Source organism: Bos indicus x Bos taurus, chromosome 2 (genome assembly GCF_003369695.1).
Source record: "Bos indicus x Bos taurus breed Angus x Brahman F1 hybrid chromosome 2, Bos_hybrid_MaternalHap_v2.0, whole genome shotgun sequence".
NCBI lineage: Eukaryota > Metazoa > Chordata > Mammalia > Artiodactyla > Bovidae > Bos > Bos indicus x Bos taurus.
This window is the reverse complement of record NC_040077.1, coordinates 86506917-86530905: the sequence shown is the minus strand read 5'-3', so window position 1 is coordinate 86530905 and position 23989 is coordinate 86506917. Positions and strand designations below refer to the sequence as shown.

The window sequence follows — 23989 nt, the reverse complement described above, 5'->3', positions numbered from 1 at the left end:
TATGTGTCAACTCCGGGTTGATAAAATAAAATGTGATGCACATTTTTTCATGTCCTTAAAGGGAAAGAATAGTGCCCTCTTTTTCCTCTTCATCATTCCTGATGGTTGGAATGCAGGTATTATGGCTGGAGCTTCAACAGCCATTTGGACCCTGAGGATGGTCTAGAGATGGTGGAACAGAAAACTAGAGGGAGTCTAGATTCCTAAGAATTTTATAGAAGTGTCACCATGAATGGCTGTGAGATTTTTATGTGAGAGACTATACTGTTAAAGCATGATTGGTTTGCATTTTTAGTTTCGAGAAGCTGAACTTAACCTGGGCTGATACAAGATTTTTTTTCTCATTTTTTTTCTTATTGATTTTTAAATGCTCTTTCTATTTTAAGATTATTTACACTTCATCTGGTGCACATGTGACAAATTTTCCCAACTCTTCATTTGGTCTTAATTTTATTATGGAGTTAGGACTTGCAAAAATATCATTATTCTTAAATTTACTTGATATTTAAATTCCATTATATATTCAGAAAAATCAGATAATAGTATTAGCCTAGAAATATAAATTCCAGAGAATTATTTTGTCTCAACCATCATAAGGCAGTACTGAGGCATAATTTTACTTCCTCTAGGCATGTGATTAAATGGTTATATTGCAGGCTAAAGTTATTTAGATAATGAGAAATTGTGTATACTTTTGAGGTCTTAGTCAAAATGTATTCTTTGCTAAAGCAGAGATTTTCCAGTTTTAATCCGTGGAGCTCTGGGTTCAAAGCTTTGTCTCAGAGGTCTCCACTAGGGCTTAGGTGGAGCTGAGTGGGCCACTTCTGCCTGGCACCCCCAGTCAAGGTTTTAAAAGGCAGTCATTCTGTGTTACTTACTGAAGTTTCATAAAAGAGGTCCTGCAATATGATTTCCTCCCACACAGACAAGAAACAGAGAGTAACAATTTCCTACCAGATCATAAGCAGCTAGCATCTTTTTCTGCATATCTGGAATTGCCCCCAGAGGCTCTAGATAAGGAAAGTTGTCTTTCATCACAAGAGAGACGGAGGGAGTATTGTCACTGGTGATGAGCCGAGAAGACAGGGTCAACAGGCACTGCTTCAGACTGGCAATTGGAGGAAGTCCACACAATTCCTTAACAGACACTATGGCATTCTGTGTGGGAGAAAACATAGAATTACACTTCTGACCATAGGACACCACCCTGAGCACTTCCAGTACACAAAAGTACATTCATTAGAAGTATACCCTTAAATACATATGTAATTTGAAGCAAACCGGATTATAACCAACCCAAAATACTATAATATACATGGAGATAACACGTAGAGCTAATTAACAATTACATTTCATCTTTAACCAACTTTTAACAACTGCTACAAATATGCCACAAAGCAAAGGAGATTATGACCTAAGGTTACACAGTACCTCTCAAAGCAGGGCTTTGGAATATTCTGGAATATCTGAAATATTCTGGACAATGCATACAAGTTAACACTGACTGATCATGAATATATTATTAAATCCACATCATGATGATCACGAAAGCATGTCACTGATTGTACACTGGAGTGCATCTCCTTTGAGATTTTTCCCACAAGGTAGCAGGCTGCTGCTGCTCATCACCCTCTTTTCACATAACCATCAATGGTATCCCTTTGTCACTCCATCAGAAACGCACCTGACAGACGTGCATAAAACACACTTTATGTAAAGCTACAATTGTCCATGTGACAGGCTTTTCAAAGAATATTTGAAATAGCAACTATGCCTATTAACAATGAACAATACCTAACCTAGCATGCCTCATGAATTTAGTGACAATGATGGCATTCATTTTTATACTAATTAGGCTCTAAATAATCCCTTATGTTGAAATGAGATAAGTTATGCTAACAAAAAAATTTATCCATAGCCAAATCTCCTTAATATGTATTTTAAACATATAATACATGTAAAGGAGATATTTCAAGAATTATATGGAACTGTATAAAATCTACTTCAAATATATAAAGTTAAGTGTAGAAATGACTTATAACTAATCTAACACAGGGGGTTATAACGGTTGCAGAATTATGTCAGAAAAAGCTAGATCATCAGTCGCTCAGTCGTATCCGACTCTTTGCGACCCCATGAATCGCAGCACGCCAGGCCTCCCTGTCCATCACCCAACTCCCGGAGTTCACTCAGACTCACGTCCATCCAGTCAGTGATGCCATCCAGCCATCTCATCCTCTATCGTCCCCTTCTCCTCCTGCCCCCAATCCCTCCCAGCATCAGAGTCTTTTCTAATGAGTCAACTCTTCCCATGAGGTGGCCAAAGTACTGGAGTTTCACCTTCAGCATCATTCCTTCCCAAGAAATCCCAGGGCTGATCTCCTTCAGAATGGACTGGTTGGATCTCCTTGCACTCCAAGGGACTCTCAAGAGTCTTCTCCAACACCACAGTTCAAAAGCATCAATTCTTCGGCACTCAGCCTGCTTCACAGTCCAACTCTCACATCCACACATGACCATAGGAAAAACCATAGCCTTGACTAGACGAACCTTTGTTGGCAAAGTAATGTCTCTGCTTTACAATATGCTATCTAGGTTGGTCATAACTTTCCTTCCAAGGAGTAGGCGTCTTTTAATTTCATGGCTGCAGTCACCATCTGTACTGATTTTGGAGCCCAGAAAAATAAAGTCTGACACTGTTTCCACTGTTTCCCCATCTATGTCCCATGAAGTGATGGGACCGGATGCCATGATCTTCGTTTTCTGAATGCTGAGGTTTAAGCCAACTTTTTCACTCTCCACTTTCACCTTCATCAAGAGGCTTTTCAGTTCCTCTTCACTTTCTGCCATAAGGGTGGTGTCATCTGCATATCTGAGGTTATTGGTATTTCTCCCGGCAATCTTGATTCCAGCTTGTGTTTCTTCCAGTCCAGCGTTTCTCATGACGTACTCTACATATAAGTTAAATAAACAGGGTGACAATATACAGCCTTGACGAACTCCTTTTCCTATTTGGAAACAGTCTGTTGTTCCATGTCCAGTTCTAACTGTTACTTCCTGACCTGCATATACATTTCTCAAGAGGCAGATCAGGTGGTCTGGTATTCCCATCTCTTTCAGAATTTTCCAGTTTATTGTGATCCACACAGTCAAAGGCTTTGGCATAGTCAATAAAGAGAAATAGATGCTTTTCTGGAACTCTCTTGCTTTTTCCGTGATCCAGCGGATGTTGGCAATTTGGTCTCTGGTTCCTCTGCCTTTTCTAAAACCAGCTTGAACATCAGGAAGTTCACAGTTCACATATTGCTGAAGCCTGGCTTAGAGAATTTGAGCATTACTTTACTAGCGTGTGAGATGAGTGCAATTATGCGGGAGTTTGAGCATTCTTTGGCATTGCCTTTCTTTGGGATTGGAATGAAAACTGACCTTTTCCAGTCCTGTGGCCACTGCTGAGTTTTCCACATTTGCTGGCATATGGAGTGCAGCACTTTCACAGCAACATCTTTTAGGATTTGGAATAGCTCTTCTCGAATTCCATCACCTCCACTAGCTTTGTTCGTAGTGATGCTTTCTAAGGCCCACTTGACTTCACATTCCAGGATGTCTGGCTCTAGGTCAGTGATCACACCATCGTGATTATCTGGGTCGTGAAGATCTTTTTTGTACAGTTCTTCTGTGTATTCTTGCCACCTCTTCTTAATATCTTCTGCTTCTGTTAGGTCCATACCATTTCTGTCCTTTATCGAGCTCATCTTTGCATGGAATGTTCCTTTGGTATCTCTAATTTTCTTGAAGAGATCTCTAGTCTTTCCCATTCTGTTGTTTTCCTCTATTTCTTTGCATTGATCGCTGAAGAAGGCTTTCTTATCTCTTCTGGCTATTCTTTGGAACTCTGCATTCAGATGTTCATATCTTTCCTTTTCTCCTTTGCTTTTTGCTTCTCTTCTTTTCACAGCTATTTGTAAGTAAGGCCTCCCCAGACAGCCATTTTGCTTTTTTGCATTTCTTTTCCATGGGAATGGTCTTGATCCCTGTCTCCTGTACAATGTCACGAACCTCATTCCATAGTTCATCAGGCAGTCTATCTATCAGATCTAGGCCCTTAAATCTATTTCTCACTTCCACTGTATAATCATAAGGGATTTGATTTAGGTCATACCTGAATGGTCTAGGGTTTTCCCTACTTTCTTCAATTTGTCTGAATTTGGCAGTAAGGAGTTCATGATCTGAGCCACAGTCAGCTCCTGGTCTTGTTTTTGCTGACTGTATAGCACTTCTCCATCTTTGGCTGCAAAGAATATAATCAATCTGATTTTGGTGTTGACCATCTGGTGATGTCCAATTATAGAGTCTTCTCTTATGTTGTTGGAAGAGGGTGTTTGTTATGACCAGTGCATTTTCTTGGCAAAACTCTATTAGTCTTTGCCCTGCTTCATTCCGTATTCCAGGGCCAAATTTGCCTGTTACTCCAGGTATTTCTTGACTTCCTACTTCTGCATTCCAGTCCCCTATAATGAAGAGGACATCTTTTTTGGGTGTTAGTTCTAAAAGGTCTTGTAGGTCTTCATAGAACCGTTCAACTTCAGCTTCTTCAGCGTTACTGGTTGGGGCATAGACTTGGATTACTGTGATACTGAATGGTTTGCCTTGGAAACGAACAGAGATCATTCTGTCTTTTTTGAGATTGCATCCAAGTACTGCATTTCAGACTCTTTTGTTGACCATGATGGCCACTCCATTTCTTCTGAGGGATTCCTGCCCGCCATAGTAGATATAATGGTCATCTGAGTTAAATTCACCCATTCCAGTCCATTTCAGCTCGCTGATTCCCAGAATGTCGACATTCACTCTTGCCATCTCTTGTTTGACCACTTCCAATTTGCCTTGATTCATGGACCTGACATTCCAGGTTCCTATGCAATAGATAACGTTAATATTTGGAACCTACTTTTATAATAGTGGTTAAGGCAACCCACTGCCTATCATAAGTTTACAATCTAAGTATTTGTATGTAATATAGTATTTTCCATTATAGCAATTTAAAATTGATTTTAAGCCCATTCCAGAATTTCTCTGTGAAATAATATAAAAATAAAGTTTTCACCAAGTCATGGTGTGCTGTTCCACATTAGGTGACTGAGAATCATGAATGATTATTGGGTTTTGGGGGTGGCTAATTATGTATTTAAAGCTCAACATTCCCATTTATTAAATGCAATATTGGGAAAATTACTTAACCTCTTCAAGCTTGTTTTCTATTTTGAATGTAGGGATTTCTGGTGGTTACTATTAAAATGTTAACTAAAGGATAAAATAAACTGCATTGAAAAATATTCCTCTCCTTTTTTGTTCTCATACACAGACTGCTGCCGCTTCTGCCAAACAAGACCTCCTTGTACCTTGTAGGAACTTATTAAGCATTTGTTGTTTGATTGTTTCTCAGTAACATGAGCCTAGAATAAGTATACTAAATAGTATTAAAGAAAAAGTTTTCAGCCATCTCTGATTATAAGTATTAATGAAGGCAAGAAAACTTAATTGAATTTCTATATGATGAGACTGGGTAATTTACATTCTCTCTAATTTAATTCTCATAATAATCCTATGATGTAATTATTACTATTTTTCTCATCTTATGAGGAAAAAACTGACGACCATATATCCTAAATAATTTGCTCAAAAATCACACAGTGATAGAATTTAATCCAGAATCCATGTCCTTTCAATTAAAGCACAACACTAAGAGACGACTAGTGTTGTTGAATTTTATTAGTTTTTTACTTGTTTCATGGAAGATAATTTATTATTATTGTACACTTAAACAACTAAAAAATAATAACAGGCATTACATGTTTTATATGGCTTTAAATACCTTCTATGTTCTTATCTGTAAATATTTTTATATATACTTATAATTAGTATGCATGTGTCTGTATATATAAAATTTTGTATATTACATGCACATATACTATTTTATATATTTTTTTCATTGTTTCAAATACATATTCCCATATATCAATTTACTGTGTACTAAGGACATTTAGTGGAGAAGGCAATGGCACCCCACTCCAGTACTCTTGCCTGGAGAGTCCCATGGACAGAGGAGCCTGGTGGGCTGCAGTCCACTGGGTTGCTAAGAGTTGGACACGACTGAGCGACTTCACTTTCACTTTTCACTTTCATCCATTGGAGGAGGAAATGGCAACCCACTCCAGTGTTGTTGCCTGGAGAATCCCAGGGACAGGGGAGCCTGGTGGGCTGCCATCTATGGGGTCGCACAGAGTTGGACACCACTGAAGCAACTTAGTAGCAGCAGCAAGGACATTTAGTGTATATATAAAACATTTTGCTACATTGATTCTCTATTAGTTGATTTAGTTCAGACCAGGTTTAACAAAGCATTCACAATTAGAAACATAAAACATATCTGTTTTGCAGAGTTACAAATGTAGGAAAAAAAACTTATGGTTACAGGGTGGAGTAAGAGGGGAGAGCTAAATTGGAAGATTGGAATTGACTACATACTACTATATATAAAATAGATAACTAATAACAACCTACTAAATAGCACAGGGAACTCTACTCGATACTCTTCGATGGCCTATGTACAAAAAGGATCTAAAAAAGAATAGATATACATATATTTATAACTGATTCACTTTGCTATACATCTGAATCTAAAACAACATTGTAAATCAACTATACTCCAAGAAAAGTTTTTTTAAAATATATGTTTTATCACAGGCAATACTGAACTTAATTCAGAGTACATGGGTTTATACACCCTCTGTGATAATTTTTTGAGGAATCAGATCATTAGTAAAAACACAATGTTCAACGTTCACTGGTGAGAGAAAGATCAGAAGAAGGAGGGTTAGAGAAGAACAGTATGGGACATTTCCTACCTGCATATTTTCTCTCATATCTATGGCTTCTCGTAAGGGATGAACAGCTACCTTAAAGATTTCATCTATGTTTTTAAGACCAATATTCCTGAGCATGGTACACTCCCGAACTTTCTTCCCCATTCTCACTGAAAGGCTGCGCTTCTGTGGTTTTCCTCCTCCACTTCTATTAGTTATTGCTATGTGGACAAAAAGAGTTACATGCTCCATGATGTCACCCACAAAGGAACGGAGGGGAACATGCCGATATCCAGGCTGCAAGCATTCAAACGGTATTGTATATTGCCCTATAAACTCATCCCCAATGTAGTCATCATCCAGAACCACAAAACGGATCATGGCCAGTTCAGGCAGGTTCACTTGAAACTCAAATGTCTCATCAAAAATAGGATTATCACTGTTTTGTTGTACAGTTTTAGTTCTTTGTTCTGAACAGTCCGCTGGAATTCCATGTATCTCTATACACACATAGGGATCTATGACATCCCCTTTGGCACAAGCTCCCTTGGGCTTTGGGAAGTTCTGACCACTGATAATCTTAATATGAAGCACTAGAGGAGACACCCCAGGTACAATGCCCTTTGTGTTCGCACTGAAGTAAGAAACTTCATCTCGCATGATGGACGGCCTTAGAACGTAACCACAGCCTCCATTCTGAAGAAACCAGCCAGTGTGGAGGTCCATCATTGGACCTGGAGTCTGAAAATTCATTGCCACAATCTGACAGCCACAATTCCAAAAGTCCTGTGGATTCAGGTTACTGGAATCAATTCTCATGGCGCTTGGATAGATTCGTGATAAGAACTTCTTATTATAATTTACAAAATCCTCTGGGTATTCATTTGCAATTCGGCTGGCCTCTGTTTCACTAAATGAACAAATTTCCCAATAGTTTTGGCTTTTCATAGATAATTCAAAATCCCTGTACTGAACAGATTTACAGATAGATACCAAGTCAGAGAGCTCCCTACACAGCAAGATCTGTTTCTGCTCACCATTGTAATCTACTGACATCCTTCGAGACATTTCGGCTTCTTCATCTTCATCTGTAACTTCTCCTTCTAAAACATCTGTATCAGAAGGCAATTTCTTTCCTTTCACAATGATCATTCTTTTTAACTTTTCTGGTGATGGGAGGTAGGATTCTGACAGCAAAGGTGCTTCAGTATAGAGTTTACTGCCAAAGACCTTTTTCATCTGTTGGACCATTACCTTCTGCTGTGGTAGGGAGCAGTGATTCCCCAAACAAAGAATGAGTGGGTATTCAGAAGCCACAAAGGCAAATTTATTTATCACCTCTATGACACTTCGAAAGGAAAGGTGTGTTGTCATGTTGTTTCGATTACAAAGGATCGGTTCGTTGTCTGAGCCATCATTTACATCAAGTTCAATGCTGCGACAGCCCATTTTCAAAGCTCTAACATACCCATTAATATCAGCTGGTCCTCTGAACTGGTCTTCAATGAGATAGGTGTTGTGAGAGGCATTGATGTAATAGTGAGATAAAGGCTGGGTCATGTCTTGGGCAACCTTACTTTGTTCAGGATCAAAAATGTTACATTCTGATGACAACAAATACTGGGTAAAGCCATCAATTGCAAGAAACCCTTTCTGACGTCCTTCTTCAGAAAGTTCATATCTCCGAATAATGTCTAAGCACATGTCCTCAGTGATATGGGTGACTCCTTGCTCAGCTTCCAAAAAAAGCATGAGATCATTGGCATCCAAGTATTCTTTGTTTTTTGATATCTGCACAAGTAAGAAATACACTTCCGGCCTGGTGCAAAGTTCACAAAAAGCTTCGCAAAACTCCTCTTCCGTCACTCGAGTTGTCAGTTTTTCTTTGCTCTTCTGGATTTCTTTAAATTTTAGCCTAATCTTGGACTCCTTCAGGGTAGGGTTGAGTTGTTTTATTAACTCTACAGAGGTGTCTTCCAACATAATCCCATTCCCATCGATATCTGCTGCTTCAAACACTGTCTTCAACCACATGAACCTTGGTGTGTTCTGGTTGCCCTCCATAAAATCGAGGGGTTGCTTACTTCGAGAAACCAGATACCGCAATCCTGACACCCAGATGTTTGCTACGTCCGCTGAATTGGCCACTAAGTCCAGAGACTCGTAGTTTTCCCCGTGGAGTATGGAAAAGGCACAATCCTCACAAATCTGATCAGCAAGGCCATTGTTTCTAAATGTTTCCGTGTTTTTCCCCAGTCGGATCTCTTTTATGGCAGAAATATCAAGCTTAGCTTTCTCGAGGTCTTTCTTGGAAGGTTCCCAGCGAAGAGCCTGCAGGTCTGTGTCCAGAGTGAAGAACCGGTTGTAAATGCGCGAATTCGGCCGCACTTTCTTCAGTTCACAGCCAGCCTGCATGAAAGTGATGCAGTCGCTTGCGCTGCTGATTTTCTTTTCCGACGGCATGCTGCTGAAAGACACGGTTTTCTTTCTTCCACCACATTTTTGGTTTGCAGGATCCTGTAAAACAATTTGAAAATAATGAATCAATTTACTTTACAAAATAAACAAATTCGGTAACCTCTATGAACGCCTCAGATTCCATTCAGATATTATGATTATTTGGACAAAAGCTAGCCTAAACTTTACTTTTGTATTGTTTCAGAAAGAAGAAATTTTCCCCAAAATTGTGTATATTAGGTTCAGGAAAAACCCATTTTTTCAATGTCTGTGTGTTCTTTGAAATGAAATTAACTACAAATCACTCTTATTTGTTCGTTAAAGCAGATTTCCTAAGATCCTCTACTTGTTGGTACTTAAATAACCTTGCTCAGTCCCTATAGATATATGAAACAAATAAAGCTAAATTTCCTTAAAAAGTTGTCTTTATTTACACTTTGTTACAGTTTAATTTTTATACTTAAAATTAGTTCAAATAAAAATTTTTTTACCTTACCATACATTACATCAAAAAGTCCCTACAATATAGCTTGACAACAACAACAAAAAATCACATTTTTTCCTCAAACTATTTTAAAGAATAAAGGCATCTTGAAAGTCAGATTCAGAATGAACAGTAAACAATAACTCTCACTTGAGCAATCTTTCAATAACATTATAATAGAGTAAATGATTTAAATGAACATTATGATAGAATTGCTATATGATTTGGCAATCCCACTCCTGGGTATATATCCAAAGAAAACTATAATTCAAAATGATACATGCACCCCAATGGTCAGAGTAGCATCATTTACAACAGCCAAGATAGAGTAGTAACCCACGTGTCCATAGACAGAGGAATGGATAAAGAAGAGTTGGTATATATAAATATATACACTGGAATACTACTCAGTATTAATAAAATAATGCCATTTGTAGCAACATGCGTAGACCTAGAGATTATCATACTAAGTGAAGTTAAGTCAGAAAGAAAAGACAAATACCATATGATATCACTTATATGTGAAATCTAAAATATGATACAAATGAAGTGTGAAGTGAAAGTGGCTCAGTCGTGTCTGACTCTTTGTGACCCCATGGACTATATAGTCCATGGAATTCTCCAGGCCAGAATACTGGAGTGGGTAGCCATTCCCTTCTCCAGGGGATCATCCCAACCCAGGGATTGAACCCAGGTCTCCTGCATTGCAGGTGGATACTTTACCAGTTGAGCCACAAGGGAAGCCCAATACAAATGAACTTATTTACAAAACAGAAACAGACTCACAGACAGAAAACCAACTTCCGGTTACCAAAGGATTAAGGGGATGGGGAGGGATAAATTAGAATTTGGGGATTAGAAGATACAAACTACTATATATAAAATAGATAAACAAAAAGATCCTATTGTATAGCATAGGGAACTATATTCAAACTCCTATAATAAATCACTATGAAAAAGAATATATATTATGTGTTTATATATGTATCTGAATCATTTGCTGTACACCAGGAACTAAGACAACATTATAAATCAACTATACTTCAAAAAGAAATAAAAATAAATGAACATTACGAGATTCAGACCTACATTTCAGTATAAGGCTGTTAACAGACACTGCTTAGAACCAAACAGAAATATGAATGACTTCACTAATTTTTGAGGTTCTTCTGTTACGACCAAAGACTCAAATTAATAATGCTCCCAATCACATTATCAATTCAGACAATTTTCCCAGGAACAAATTTCCCAAAAGGACCTTCGTGCATGTTTATAGTGGCCAATTTTATAAAGCATATCAAAGAGGCAGTGAAGTATAGAGAGCCAAAGGTACAGTCCTTAGGGCAAAAATGACTAGTCTCAAGTTGGTTTTATTCCATTCACTAGTGACCTTGGTAAGTGACTTAGGCTCTCTGAATCTTAATTTCTGCTTTTAAGTAGGAACTAATGATCATTAAGTATGATAAAACATTATTGTAAGACTCAAAAGAGAAAATATTCATGAATATTTTTTGTAAAGTTAACCTTTTTGAAGGGAGAGGAACATTTCCTCATATATCTGGTCTCCGTAGGACTGTCATTATGCACCAACCAGGATATTGGTGGTTATCCGGAAGTTGATTCACTCCTGATCTATGAGTATTTAAAACAAATCTTCAATGATAAAATGAAAATGTTTAAAAACAACCATATGATATTACTATTTTAAACATTGAAAAGTGTAGCCAAAGTAGTCTAGGCTATTTCCTTCACTGGCATTCTTTTAAAACATGATAGAATCTCTTCTCTAGGATCTCTTTTAATTGCACTTTTGCCTGTAAGAGTCTCCCTATCTTGTGATTCAGAAAAAGGCAGGATGGTTTATTATTCATTTGACTAAAACTTTGCCTGGAAAAAGGAAACAGAATTTGCTTTAGTTATGGGATGTTGGGAGGATGATTCATTAACTCAAATATATATCTGATCTTTAAGTGACAAAGATATATTAGTCAATTTAGATTAGAGGATATTGTCTCTTGGTGCTCTGGCATTTAAAAACTTACTCCTATTTCTCTATAGAGTTGTTATTTTTAATTACCCCACAGTGGTCAATTTCCTCATTTTTATAATAAAAAACAACCATAAATTTTCAGCTGCTTATACGCAGATGCACTATTAAAACACATTTGAACACATTTAAATTCATCACAGCCCACATGCTCAGAAAAATCAGATGTTTGTATTTTCCCTCACTTTCAAGGCAGGAACCTAATGGTACTGCTGAGATGGGATTAAGCTACCAAGTAAAATACTGAGAGAAGCTGTGAATTGTGATGGTAAGTTAAACTGTGACTCAGCTTTCAAAACTACCATTTCACTAGACCTTTAAGTAATGAGAGATTTCACATTAAAAATTATTTTTATATAAGCATATCATGTTCCAAAAACAGAGTTATAAAACCTATAATAGTTTGTAACAAGGCCTAAATGGGAAATCAGTGTTCCTCTGAATGTACATCTATAGGTCCTGTACCCTATACATGGTATTATACCATTCTTCCCAATAGTCCAAGCACCACTCTTGGCTTCAGCCATTATTTGTTTATGAGAACAAAACTACTGCTATCAGAAAAGCTTTCTCGTATAAGCCTCTCTTCTTTATGGTGATATCTTCTTATATCAAAATTTTCTCTCCTAGGAAGGTAAGTCTTCAAGAAATAAATGTTTTATATCTACCCTATAAAAGAATCCATCTGCCTCATAATGCTTATTTCTTGCCTTGACCTGTGACTTTTACATAATTATAAAACTTAACCTAAAATGGCTTAAAACTTAGAACTAGTGGAAAAGATATGATGTTAGGTTGTCATCTCACAAAGGACAAAATGCAAAGTTATCACAAGCCTCCAAATGAGCAAATAAATATATATATATATTACATATATTACAGAAAAGAATAAATTATTTATAGCTCTTTAAATGTGTTTTATTACACTGAAATGGGGGGAAAATGTTTAAATAAATCAAATTAATAAACCTGTTTCCATAAATTCCCATTGGCATTTGCTCTCTGAATCCAAAAAGGCCAGATATGCTGCAAGTTCCTTAACAAAACTCAGCAAACAAAATCATTTTTCATCAGAACACATTGCTAAGCCCCACAGGGAACTTTGCTTATTTAATGTAAGTACAGTTTTGGGTCTCAATAATGAATTATTTCCATATAATAATTTTTAAAAAGTATACTAAAGCAGTACAAAAATGTGAATGCACACAATGCCATAGAACTGTACATTTTAAAATGGTAAACATGTTATGTTTATTTTATCACAAAAAAAGAGCATATTGAAGCACTGTACAAAAATTTAAGAGTAAAGGAAAATACCCATGTTTTCCTACCTCTGACCTGATTAGCATATTTAAGCAACTAATTGTAATGCAATATATTCTTTCCATTTTTTTTTGGTAAGCTGTTAAGAGAATGATGATTCTTCATTAAAATAAAACAAATTTACAAAACCTTTAAGAATAGCAATCAAAACACCAGTTGTCAAACTGTTATTCGAATCTTGTTTCATAATACAGAAATTCAGCTACATAAATGCAGATACACTAAAGTGACATTCACTTTTCTTTTTTAGTAAAAGAGGGGGAAAAACATTTATTTCTGAATAGTTCTCCTAAGAAAGTCTCCAAATAAAAATTTAATAGACTATAACTAAAAGACAAAGAAAAATATAGGCACATAAACCTTATTTTCACCACAGGAAGCCTCTCTTGTTCTTACAGATAACCTATGTACTATAATCCCATACTAATGATATTCATCCCAGTTTTACGAACTTCCAAGCAAAATTCAGAAAAGGTTTAGTTGATACATGAAACCTTCAAGGGATTGCAGACAATATAATCTAGGACCCAAATAAGCCCCAACAATGGACGCTGGTCCCATTCTTGATTTATTCATTCAACAAACAATCCTTCATGCTAAGGATCAACACATTTAAGAGTTTTTTGGAGCAACTGATAAAGTCTCATTTTTATCTTACACAGAACACTTTAGATGTGCACTTGAAGGATTTGATACAGACGAAACTGAAGATGGTACAGTAGGTGAGTACTACAGCATTAAAGGAAAGAGATGTGATGTCCTGACGTAGATCACTAACAAAAGGAATGGAGGGAAGTGAGAAGTATTGAGAAACAGGAGGTAAAATCAGAAGTTCTTGACTCAATCTAGGATGACTCCTAGGTTTCTGGCTTGAATGAAAGGTGAATGGAAATACTGTTAACACATAGGAAATACAAGGAGAGGTAAAGTTGAAGAGGAAGTAAGTTTACTTTGTGTTATGGTAGATTTCAGATGACCACAGGCCACCTAGGTCAAGAGGCTGGGAAGAGGAGAAGACCTAAAGCAAAAAAGAAAAAAAAAAACAGGCTAAGGGGTAAAAGAACCAGGAGCATGAGTCTCACAGAAAAGCAAGCAACAGATTTGAAGGAGCAGGTCTGGAAAATAAGATGTTAAAATGACTTACTGGATTCAGTCATTAAGATATTCGCTGGTAACTTTAATAAGAGAATGGTTCATGTTGTCTTCAAAATGGTGAGGATGGTGACGGGGTGACAACCAAACTGCAACCTGAAAACAGTTGGAAGCAAAGAGTTCCAGGAAAGAAGAACAGATGCAAAGTTCCATCGGTGGGAAAGAGGATCAGGATAACTATAGTACAATAAGTGAGGGGCAGTGTGGCCACAGATGAGAATGAAAAAGCAGGCAGAGATTGAGAGTAATAAGTCAAGAGAAGGCTACCCTCATATTACTGGTTTTATTGGCTTATATTGGTGACAGTTTAAGAAATGGATTCCAAGTGTAGTGTATGCATTCGATGTACGTATTGTATGTAATGTATACTTATATCTAGAGTGTCCTGTCCAATGGGCCTATGCCCAAATGCACAATCATGCTGGGCAGTTAAGTAGTCTAGAAAAAAATCCAGCCCCCTACACCAGGCCTAACTCTTCACACAGAACTCGAGAGGCAAAGCTGGTGTCCTCGCTACGTCTGTTGCCTTCAAGTTTCAAATAAAGGAAGATTGCAACTGTAGAATCACATCATTCTTTTCACATTAACATATCCAAAGCTATTTTCTCACAGTAAACTCAAACTACTTAATGCAAAGTCACAAACAGGTGACATGACTTCCTTATGATGAGCACCCTGTGACCCACCTAATGTCACTGTGTGGGACAATGAGGTCCTGAGACACACTGCTGAGAAGCGGTTGAAGTCTGACCCAAGGTCTGTGAACCACGGGCTCAGCCTGGTGGTTCTCACTAAGCCTCGTTGCTAAGAAGCTGAATTTTAGTATCCATTAAGAAAGTGTTCATTCTCTACACCATCTTATAATTCAAGAGAATTAACTAAAGGCAATGCGAAGTTATGCATGCACATATCTATCACCAAATTAAGTTTTATGTCTGTATTTAATGTTACATTTCATTTGTAAAAGGTGATTCCTTTAACAAAATGCACTGAAGTCATCCCCTTTAAGAAGACTACTCCACTGTGTATATGTGGTGGTGGTGTTAAGAAATGCACTGAGTTATAGGAAGGCAGTGATCCTCTATACATTTTTTTAATGACACATCTTAAATGACTCTCCTAATCTGAAAGCAAAAATGTTGATTTTCTAAAGGCAAAGATGGAATAAAATGTAGAAAGAGTCCATTTCAGTGTGGGTTCTTAGTACCTTTTATTTGTTTTGTTGAACAGAGGAAGCTTTCTGTTGTGCTATATCTCACTGCCATCATTCACTCATTAGAATTCATTATGACATGACTCTAAGTAAAAGTGATTATCTCAGGCTCTACTGATGGCAAGGTTTCTACCCAGTTAGGGCTTTTCTACAGATATGATGCTCATTATGCATGTTCCATGAATTAGTTGAAAATACAGTACTCATTTTCGCAAAGATTAACTGAGCACCTACTTACTATGTGCTAGCACCATCCCAGTGATTAGTTCTTTAAAATTTATTAATCCCAACACTAATGGCACCTTGAATAAATGCTCTCTTTCCATCATACTTTTAAAGTATAGCTTTTATAACTGATGAAATTTGTAAGTAGAATAATGACAAAATCATCAAATGTAATAAGTCAAACAAAACATGTAACAAATGCTTTTAAATAAATAAAAACAGCTTTAAACAACATTGAGGATGTTTGAGAACCAAGACCATAAAGCGGCATAAGAGCTGATGAGGCAGTATTTAAAAGGAAGTACCAGTAATTAAGTATACTTAAATTATATCTTTATCACTAGGGCATTTATTGAGATACTTAAAACTGGACAAGAAAAAAACTAATTGTTCAAAATCTATAAAAGTCTTAGGTAAAATAGTTTTTAAAATCACTGCCATTTTACAAGAAAACAAATACAACTTTCACATGGAGCTACACTATAACTTCATGCCATGGGGAAAGTCTTAAATAACACAACCCTACCTGTGACTCCATTATTCCGAGAAAGACCTGGCCACTAACTGTGCGGCTTGTAAGAGTTTGCTGCAGGAACCCAGAAGATGGCATCGGTGGGTTTAGTCACACCAAAGCCCTGTTGCCATGTTCTCATAGTAACTGCTAATAGACTGCAAAGCACTTTATCAACCGCAATAGTACTGGATTTTTAATAGGCTAACATTTTTATAATGCCTCCTAAAATAACTGGAGCAGCAGAAGCAAGATTATAGAGTCATATTCTATTAGTTTCATTTTGAGAAAAGAGGCTTCCTTACTCTCTAGACCATTCTGTAGACCATCTCTAGACTAAAAAGGCTTTGGTTTGAAATTTTCAACAAAATTAGGAAGAAACCAACTCAAAGAAATGGTAAGAATAACAGTAAATAATACCAAAATATCCTTTTCAGCCGACTCAATGGATATGAGTCTGAGAAACTCCGGGAGACAGTGAAGGACAGAGAAACCTGGTACGCTGTCCAGTCCATGTGTGCTGCGTGTTCAGTCGTGTCCAACTCTGTGACCCTGTAGATGATAGCCCGCCATTCCTCTGTCCATGGGATTCTCCAGGCAAGAATACTGGAGTGGGTTGCCATGCAGGAGATCTTCCCAACCCAGGGATCAAACCTGTGTCTCTTGCATGTCCTGCATTAGCAGGCAGATTCTTTACCACTGCGTCACTTGGGAAACCCAAGCACTATAGTCCATGGTGCCACAAAGAGTCACACATGATTTAGTAACTGAACAACAACAATCCTTTCCAGATCACAACTTCAAGAACACTATAACCTGATTTATATATTTTAAATATTATGTATGATGTTTGTTCAACAACAGTGGACTAAAGATGAATTACCTCTTCTTGAACTTTATTCTATATACCTTCATCTCTGTGATTCATTCAAGAGGCAAAATTATAAACCTAATTAAAAATCTCTGACTTTTCATTGCAGATCAATGCACATAGATAAAATCAAAGATTATTCACCTGTTTGGAATTATTTTTTCACTTGTACAGAAATTAAACCCATATGGGTGAGGAGATATGGCTGCAGGTCAATAAAGGCTGGAAGCCTATGTCTCTAGAGGTCCGATCATTCTATTATTCCATTGATTCCTGCCATCTCTGTTTCCCCCACAGAATAAGGGCACAAACCCTGTGATTATTTATTATCAAACCTCACTACCTGATGGACTTTCTATTTTCAACTCTTATTTCCCTGCAAGGACACAAGTATAGATGTTCCTGTATAGTGTAAACTGCCTTCATGGGAAAGGCCTTGTTTCTCACTTAAATCTTGCCAATCTCCTCTTGCATCCTGCACAATCCACTACTTCACATATAGTTACAAGGTACATCAATGATCCCATTTTTCTAGTAAAAAACATGACTGTTTTCACATAACCTCTATCAGGAGTTGGGGGGGCGGGCAGGGTGTCTTGCCCTCAAAATGATTTAAAAAAAAAAAACAAACTTGACTGTTTTGAACTAATCCAACTGCTGCATGAAGTATATGTTTTTGCTTATTATAAGTCCCAGGGGACTTTGTTACCCTACTGTGTCTTGGCAGCACCCATAAGAATGAAATGAAGGGGACACCAATAAAGGTCATCTGACAATTATTCAATGGCTTCTGAAGAAGGACATGCTGCTACCAATCCTATTCCTCTAAGACAGATGTCCACCTAACACTCAAACACTACATTTAAAATTCATTGGTAGCCTGTGCAACTCTCAACAGAGGTGCCAAGAACCAAGTGGGCCTGGAGACCGAGATAGGATTCTGTCCTTCCTCACGAGACTCCCTACACAGCAGGCCCAGGAATCCTGGCTGAACTTATGCCAGAGCCAACTCCATTGTTTCTGGTATGAGGATTAATCAGAGGTGCTCTTTAGAGAAGGCAGCATGTCATGGTCCTTATAATAAGAAAGTCTGTAATGAAGAATATGTAAAATATGGTTTTAACAACTATATTGCTAACACATCTCTTTCAGGGTCCTATTGCAGGGATCAAATATTGGGTTGGCCAAAAGGCTCGTTCAGGTTTTTCTGTAACATCTTACAGAAAAACCCAAATGAACCTTTTCACCAACCCAAAAGAATGCCCTAATTATTTCATAGGTATAACCATATATTGATGCTTAATTCGGGCATCCATCAAGAAATTGATATTTAATTCAGTTCAGTTCAGTCGCTCGGTTGTGTCCAACTCTTTGCAACCCCATGAATTGCAGCACGCCAGGCCTCCCTGTCCATCACCATCTCCCAGAGTTCACTCAAACTCACGTCCATCAAGTCGGTGACGCCATCCAGCCATCTCATCCTCTGTCATCCCCTTCTTCTCCTGCCCCCAATCCCTCCCAGCATCTGAGTCTTTTCCAATGAGTCAACTCTTCGCATGAGGTGGCCAAAGTACTGGAGTTTCAGCTTTAGCATCATTCCTACCAAAGAACATCCAGGGCTGATCTCCTTTAGAATGGACTGGTTGGATCTCCTTGCAGTCCAAGGGACTCTCAAGAGTCTTCTCCAGCACCACAGTTCAAAAGCATCAATTCTTTGGCGCTCAGCTTTCTTCACAATCCAACTCTCACATCCATACATGACCACTGGAAAAACCATAGCCTTGACTAGAAGGACCTTTGTTGGCAAAGTAATATATCTGCTTTTCAATATGCTATCTAGGTTGGTCATAACTTTCCTTCCAAGGAGTAAGCGTCTTTTACTTTCATGGCTGCAGTCACCATCTGTAGTGATTTTGGAGCCCCCAAAAATAAAGTCTGACACTGTTTCCACTGTTTCCCCATCTATTTCCCATGAAGTGATGGGACCAGATGTCATGATCTTCGTTTTCTGAATGTTGAGCTTTAAGCCAACTTTTTCACTCCTCTTTCACTTTCATCAAGAGGCTTTTTAGTTCCTCTTCACTTTCTGCCATAAGGGTGGTGTCATCTGCATATCTGAGGTTATTGATATTTCTCCCAGCAATCTTGATTCCAGCTTGTGCTTCTTCCAGGAGAGGCATTAAAATCTATGCATAATTTTGTTTTTTCATTCCAAACTAATGTTGCATATACTTAAACTAAATTTTCTGAAAAATTAAAATTCAATAGGAATGGAACATTATTAAGTTCATTTCAAAAATGTTGCTGAAAAAAATTCCCATTTTCCTTTGTGTGCTAAACAACCAGCTCACAGAATAGTTTCTGCTTCATTTTGACTTTTCAATTTTTAATGGTAATATTTACCATCAAATATGAGACACTATTATATTATTTACATTGATTTCAGTCAATGTGGAATTTAAACATAGTCTCCAGTCATCCAAATCTGAATAAAACAAATTTAAAACTGAAAAGGAAATACCCAATATGTTTCAATACTATGTGAGTTCTACCATTTGTTACCATAGGGTGTTATTGGAGCTGAGTTTCAGAAACAGATGTGATTTTTAAAAATAAAATCATGTAAAACTTGAAATTTGCTAGGAGAGTAGATCTTAACAGTTCTCATCACAAGAAAAACAAATTTTAAATATGCACAGTGATAGATGTTAACTAAACTTATTCTGGTAATCATTTCACAACATATACATACATCAAATCATTATGTTGCACATCCAAAACCAATACAATGAATTTATCAATTAAATCTCAATTTAAAACAGAATCTCATTCAGAGCTATATTAGCTTAAGTGGAAATAAGGTTATAGTCAGCCTTGCTTCAGAGCATAAAGTTGAATTGATGAAATAGAATTTGAAAAATGATCATATTCCAAGAATTCATGATTTTTCTGTGCAACATTTGATAAGAACAGATTTAAGACTTTATACATCATTTATAAATTTCAATTGGGCTAAATATACAATACATAGCTACTAGTGGCATGTTTTAGAGGTAGATAAGTGCCATTGGACTATATAGAAATTAACATGTTTAGGTTTCTCATTAAGAGAAAAATATCTTACAAGAGATTTAAAAACAATAAATTTACTTTATGAAACATTTTCTAAATGTGTGTGACTCTGAACATAAAGATTAAATGTCAATATAACAGCATAATTCTATTCAAAGCTAAAATACAATTCATTTATAGTCTAAATCCATTTTTCTCTACACGTGGAGAAGTCTAGCCTTCATTTAATAAATAAATGTATATCAACAAATGGGCCATTCTTGCATTTGCATTAAGTTTTATAGGTTCTAAAATTTATACTTAAGTTATTTTAAAATTTCCTAGTTGAATATTTCCTCTCTAATAGATTCTGAAGTGCAATCTCTAAACTTTCTATAAGGCAGATTCCTGAACCACATATAAAATAGACCTAATGCAATGTAAAAATGCATCCTTAATATTTTTCTCTTATGATAATAATGAAATATGTGAACCTGACTTGAACATCAAGATGAATCTGATTAAAGGTTTCAAGTTTTATCCATAACTTCTGAATGGGTTAGTAGCATCTAATACTTTAATCCTTATTGTATTACCTTGGTTTAACTGAACATTAGCATCTGTCCATGTGCAACACACAGATGGCAGATCTCAGAGAATGTATATTTTCAGCACAGAGACTCCTTTAGGGTGAAGGCTCCCTGATACCCAGTGAAGGCTCCATAGTCAAAACAAAAACAAATCTATTGTCTTAATTTAGAAAAATGTAAAAAGAAACTATATAGGGACAGTTTTTATTTGAGATAATAAAATTCAAAGTCCTAAAAATTCAAATACCTTACTTATAGAAATTACTGTATTCTCCCCAAAGCATTGGATTGGGGACTAACTGATTTTAGTTACCATCACCACCTACTTTCATGACTTTATGACAGGCAAAAAGTTCGATATCTGTTGTTTTTATTTATTAGAATAATGTAATAATTTCTGGTCTAACTCATAGAGTTATCTCAAGGATCAAAGGAAATAAAGCATGCTAAATTCCTCTGAAAAACATAAAACTCCAAAGGAGTGAATTATAGATCCATCTTACTTATGAATAAAGTAAAATATAGCAATATTTTAAAAAGTAATTAAGTTTTTAAAAAATCAGGTTTATTACAGAAATATAAGAATGTATCAGCACTAAGAAAGCCATCAATGTAATCCAGTAAATAAATAAGCTAAAAGAGAAAAACAATATGATCCTACCTATAAATTCCTCCAAGGTAATACAATATTAATTCCAAAGAAAACACTCAGTAAACTGAAAAAGAAGGTAACTTCCTTTACATGATCAAAATCCTATTTCAGAATCCTAAAGGAAAGGTCATACCAACTGGTAAAGATTTAGAAGAATTCTCATTAAAATTTTAAAAGTAACAAAACAAAAGGCTAATATTTATTCTACATTTTAACATGACTCTGGGTACTTCGATCAAAGCATAAAACAAGCATAAGAAATTAAGCATAATATATGATAAATGAAGTGAAAGATCATTACTAGTCACAGAGGTGATAATTATTTACCTAGAAAATTCAAAAGAATCAACTGAAAATTATTAGAAATAACAAAAGAGATGGTGGCAAAATAAAGTAGAAATATAAAAAATTAATAGCTTTCTTATACAACAATTTGCTTCTAAATGTAATGGCAGGGATGAGTAGAAGTGAGAGAAACCCATTCAAATTAACAACAGATATTGTAAACAAGCCAAGAATAAATTTAACGAGATACATGTAAAAATTATGCATAAAATTTTATTTCATATAAAGTTGAAAAAGAGGATCAAATAAATGAAAACATTAAAAAATTACTGGAAAGATAATGTTGGTAAAATTCAAGTGCTATACTAATTAGTAGATAAATACAATAAAATTCTAATGAAAAGTCCAGTGGAATTGTTTCAAGGGGTAGGGTGGAAGTGGCATTTAAAATAACAAAGGAAATAATATATTAGTCAAGTATTAGTGTTGAAAAATTCACTATTCATTTGAACAAAAATATAAGTAAATTTCTCTTTCATGCCAGACCTAATAATTATTTTAGATGGATTAAAGATACAATAGGGTTTAGAAGTACTAGAAAAGATGTAATCGTATATTTCTATAGTTTGGGGTGGGGAAGATCTCTTCTTAAATAAATCAAGGCCACACAAGACACAGAAGAAAAGACTGGTAGGTATGAGCACAAAAAAGCTTAAAACTGTATCCAGTTTTTTTTTAATTCTCAAACTGAAAAATATTTGATATATGTTTCTTAATTTATAAAATTTGCTCACAAACTAATTTTGGAAAAGATAAATTCACAAAATTATACAACTGTTTCAAAATTAAGGAAAAGATGCTCAAACACAAATACTTGATACACAAATAAATTTATTAATTTGCATACCAGATTATTATAGGTTAAAAAAGATGTCAGGTTATAGAGAAAAGGGAATTTTTGTATAATGTTAGATTAGTATAAAATGGACCAATTTTTCCAGAAGGCAATGTGATAAATGTTTTAAAATGTTAAAGATGGGTCTACTTTGATCTAGCAATATCACTTTTGAGACTTTATCTTAAGGAAATATTTGAACAAAGAGGCAAAGATTTAAGTACATGGAAATTCAATGCTACTCTGTGAATAATATTAAGGAAATTAGAAATAAACTAATAAACTGAACACTCATTCCTAGTAAGGACTGGCAAAATAAATTATAACACATTCATGCAAAAAGATTCTATGTAGTTCTTATAAAGGTGACATAGATCCATAAATCTTAAAAGGGATAATCTGTGTGTGGATGTGTGTGTATGTGTCCTTAAAAAATAAATAATATAAAACAGTACATATATTATGAGATCACATCACTAATATATAACAAATCTGAAAGGCTCTATTCCAAGTGGTAATATTGGTTATCTCTAGGGGAAATGAAGGAGAATTATGAAAATAGTTTTCTCTGTTTTGTTCAAATTATTCACAATTAACATATATTAGCATACAGTATTAAAAAAATATTAAAGATGTTTCCATAGCATTGGGTTCCCTGGTAGCTCAGCTGGTAAAGAATCTACCTGCAGTGCGGGAGACCTGGGTTTGATCCCTGGGTTGGGAAGATCCCCTGGAGGAGGGCATGACAACCCACTCCAATATTCTTGCATGGAGAATCCCCATGGACAGACAGAGCAGCCTGTGGGGCTACAGTCCACAGGGTCACATAAAGACATGACTGAGCAACTAAGCACACATAGTCCTATAATTACCTCATTAATTATCAGAAAGTTGTACTTTGTAGAGATAATGATATATATCTATAAAGAGTTAACTTGAGGCATAATAAAGTGCATTACCTTATTTTTAGGACTTCCCTGGTAGCTCAGTTGGTAAAGAATCCACCTGCAATACAGGAGAACCCAGTTTGATTCCTGGGTCAGAAAGTTCCCCTGGAGAAGCAATAGGCTACCCACTTCAGTATTCTTGGGTTTCCCTGGTGGCTCAGATGGTAAAGAATCTGCCTGCAATGCAGGAGACCTGGGTTTGATCCCTGGGTTGGGAAGATCCCCTGCTAGAGGGCATGGCAACACACTCAAGTATTCTTGCCTGGAGAATCCCCATGGACAAAGGAGCCTGCCGGGCTACAGCCCATGGGGTCACAAAGAGTCAGAGATGACTGAGCAACTAAGCACACACACACACACACACACACCTTACATTTATGAAAATAATTATACCAATATTATTTTAGTTAATATAAAACTTTA

The 23989-nt window shown here is 36.3% G+C and overlaps 1 protein-coding gene across 2 annotated transcripts in view; it reads right to left on the bottom strand.

Annotated features, from left to right (window-relative positions):
• Positions 1–23989, bottom strand: part of PLCL1 (phospholipase C like 1 (inactive)) — a 369241-nt gene that overhangs the window by 69062 nt on the left and 276190 nt on the right. The window contains exons 1-3 of one of the 2 annotated variants that reach the window (XM_027563777.1): positions 23579–23618; positions 6906–9380; positions 955–1158 (exon numbers count right to left, since the gene is read on the bottom strand). In XM_027563777.1, the coding sequence (XP_027419578.1) occupies positions 955–1158; positions 6906–9326 (2625 nt within the window). In that variant the 5' untranslated portion in view covers positions 9327–9380; positions 23579–23618. Of the gene's footprint in view, positions 1–954; positions 1159–6905; positions 9381–23578; positions 23619–23989 lie in introns of those variants that run through there. The other variant, XM_027563768.1, reaches the window with a different exon arrangement.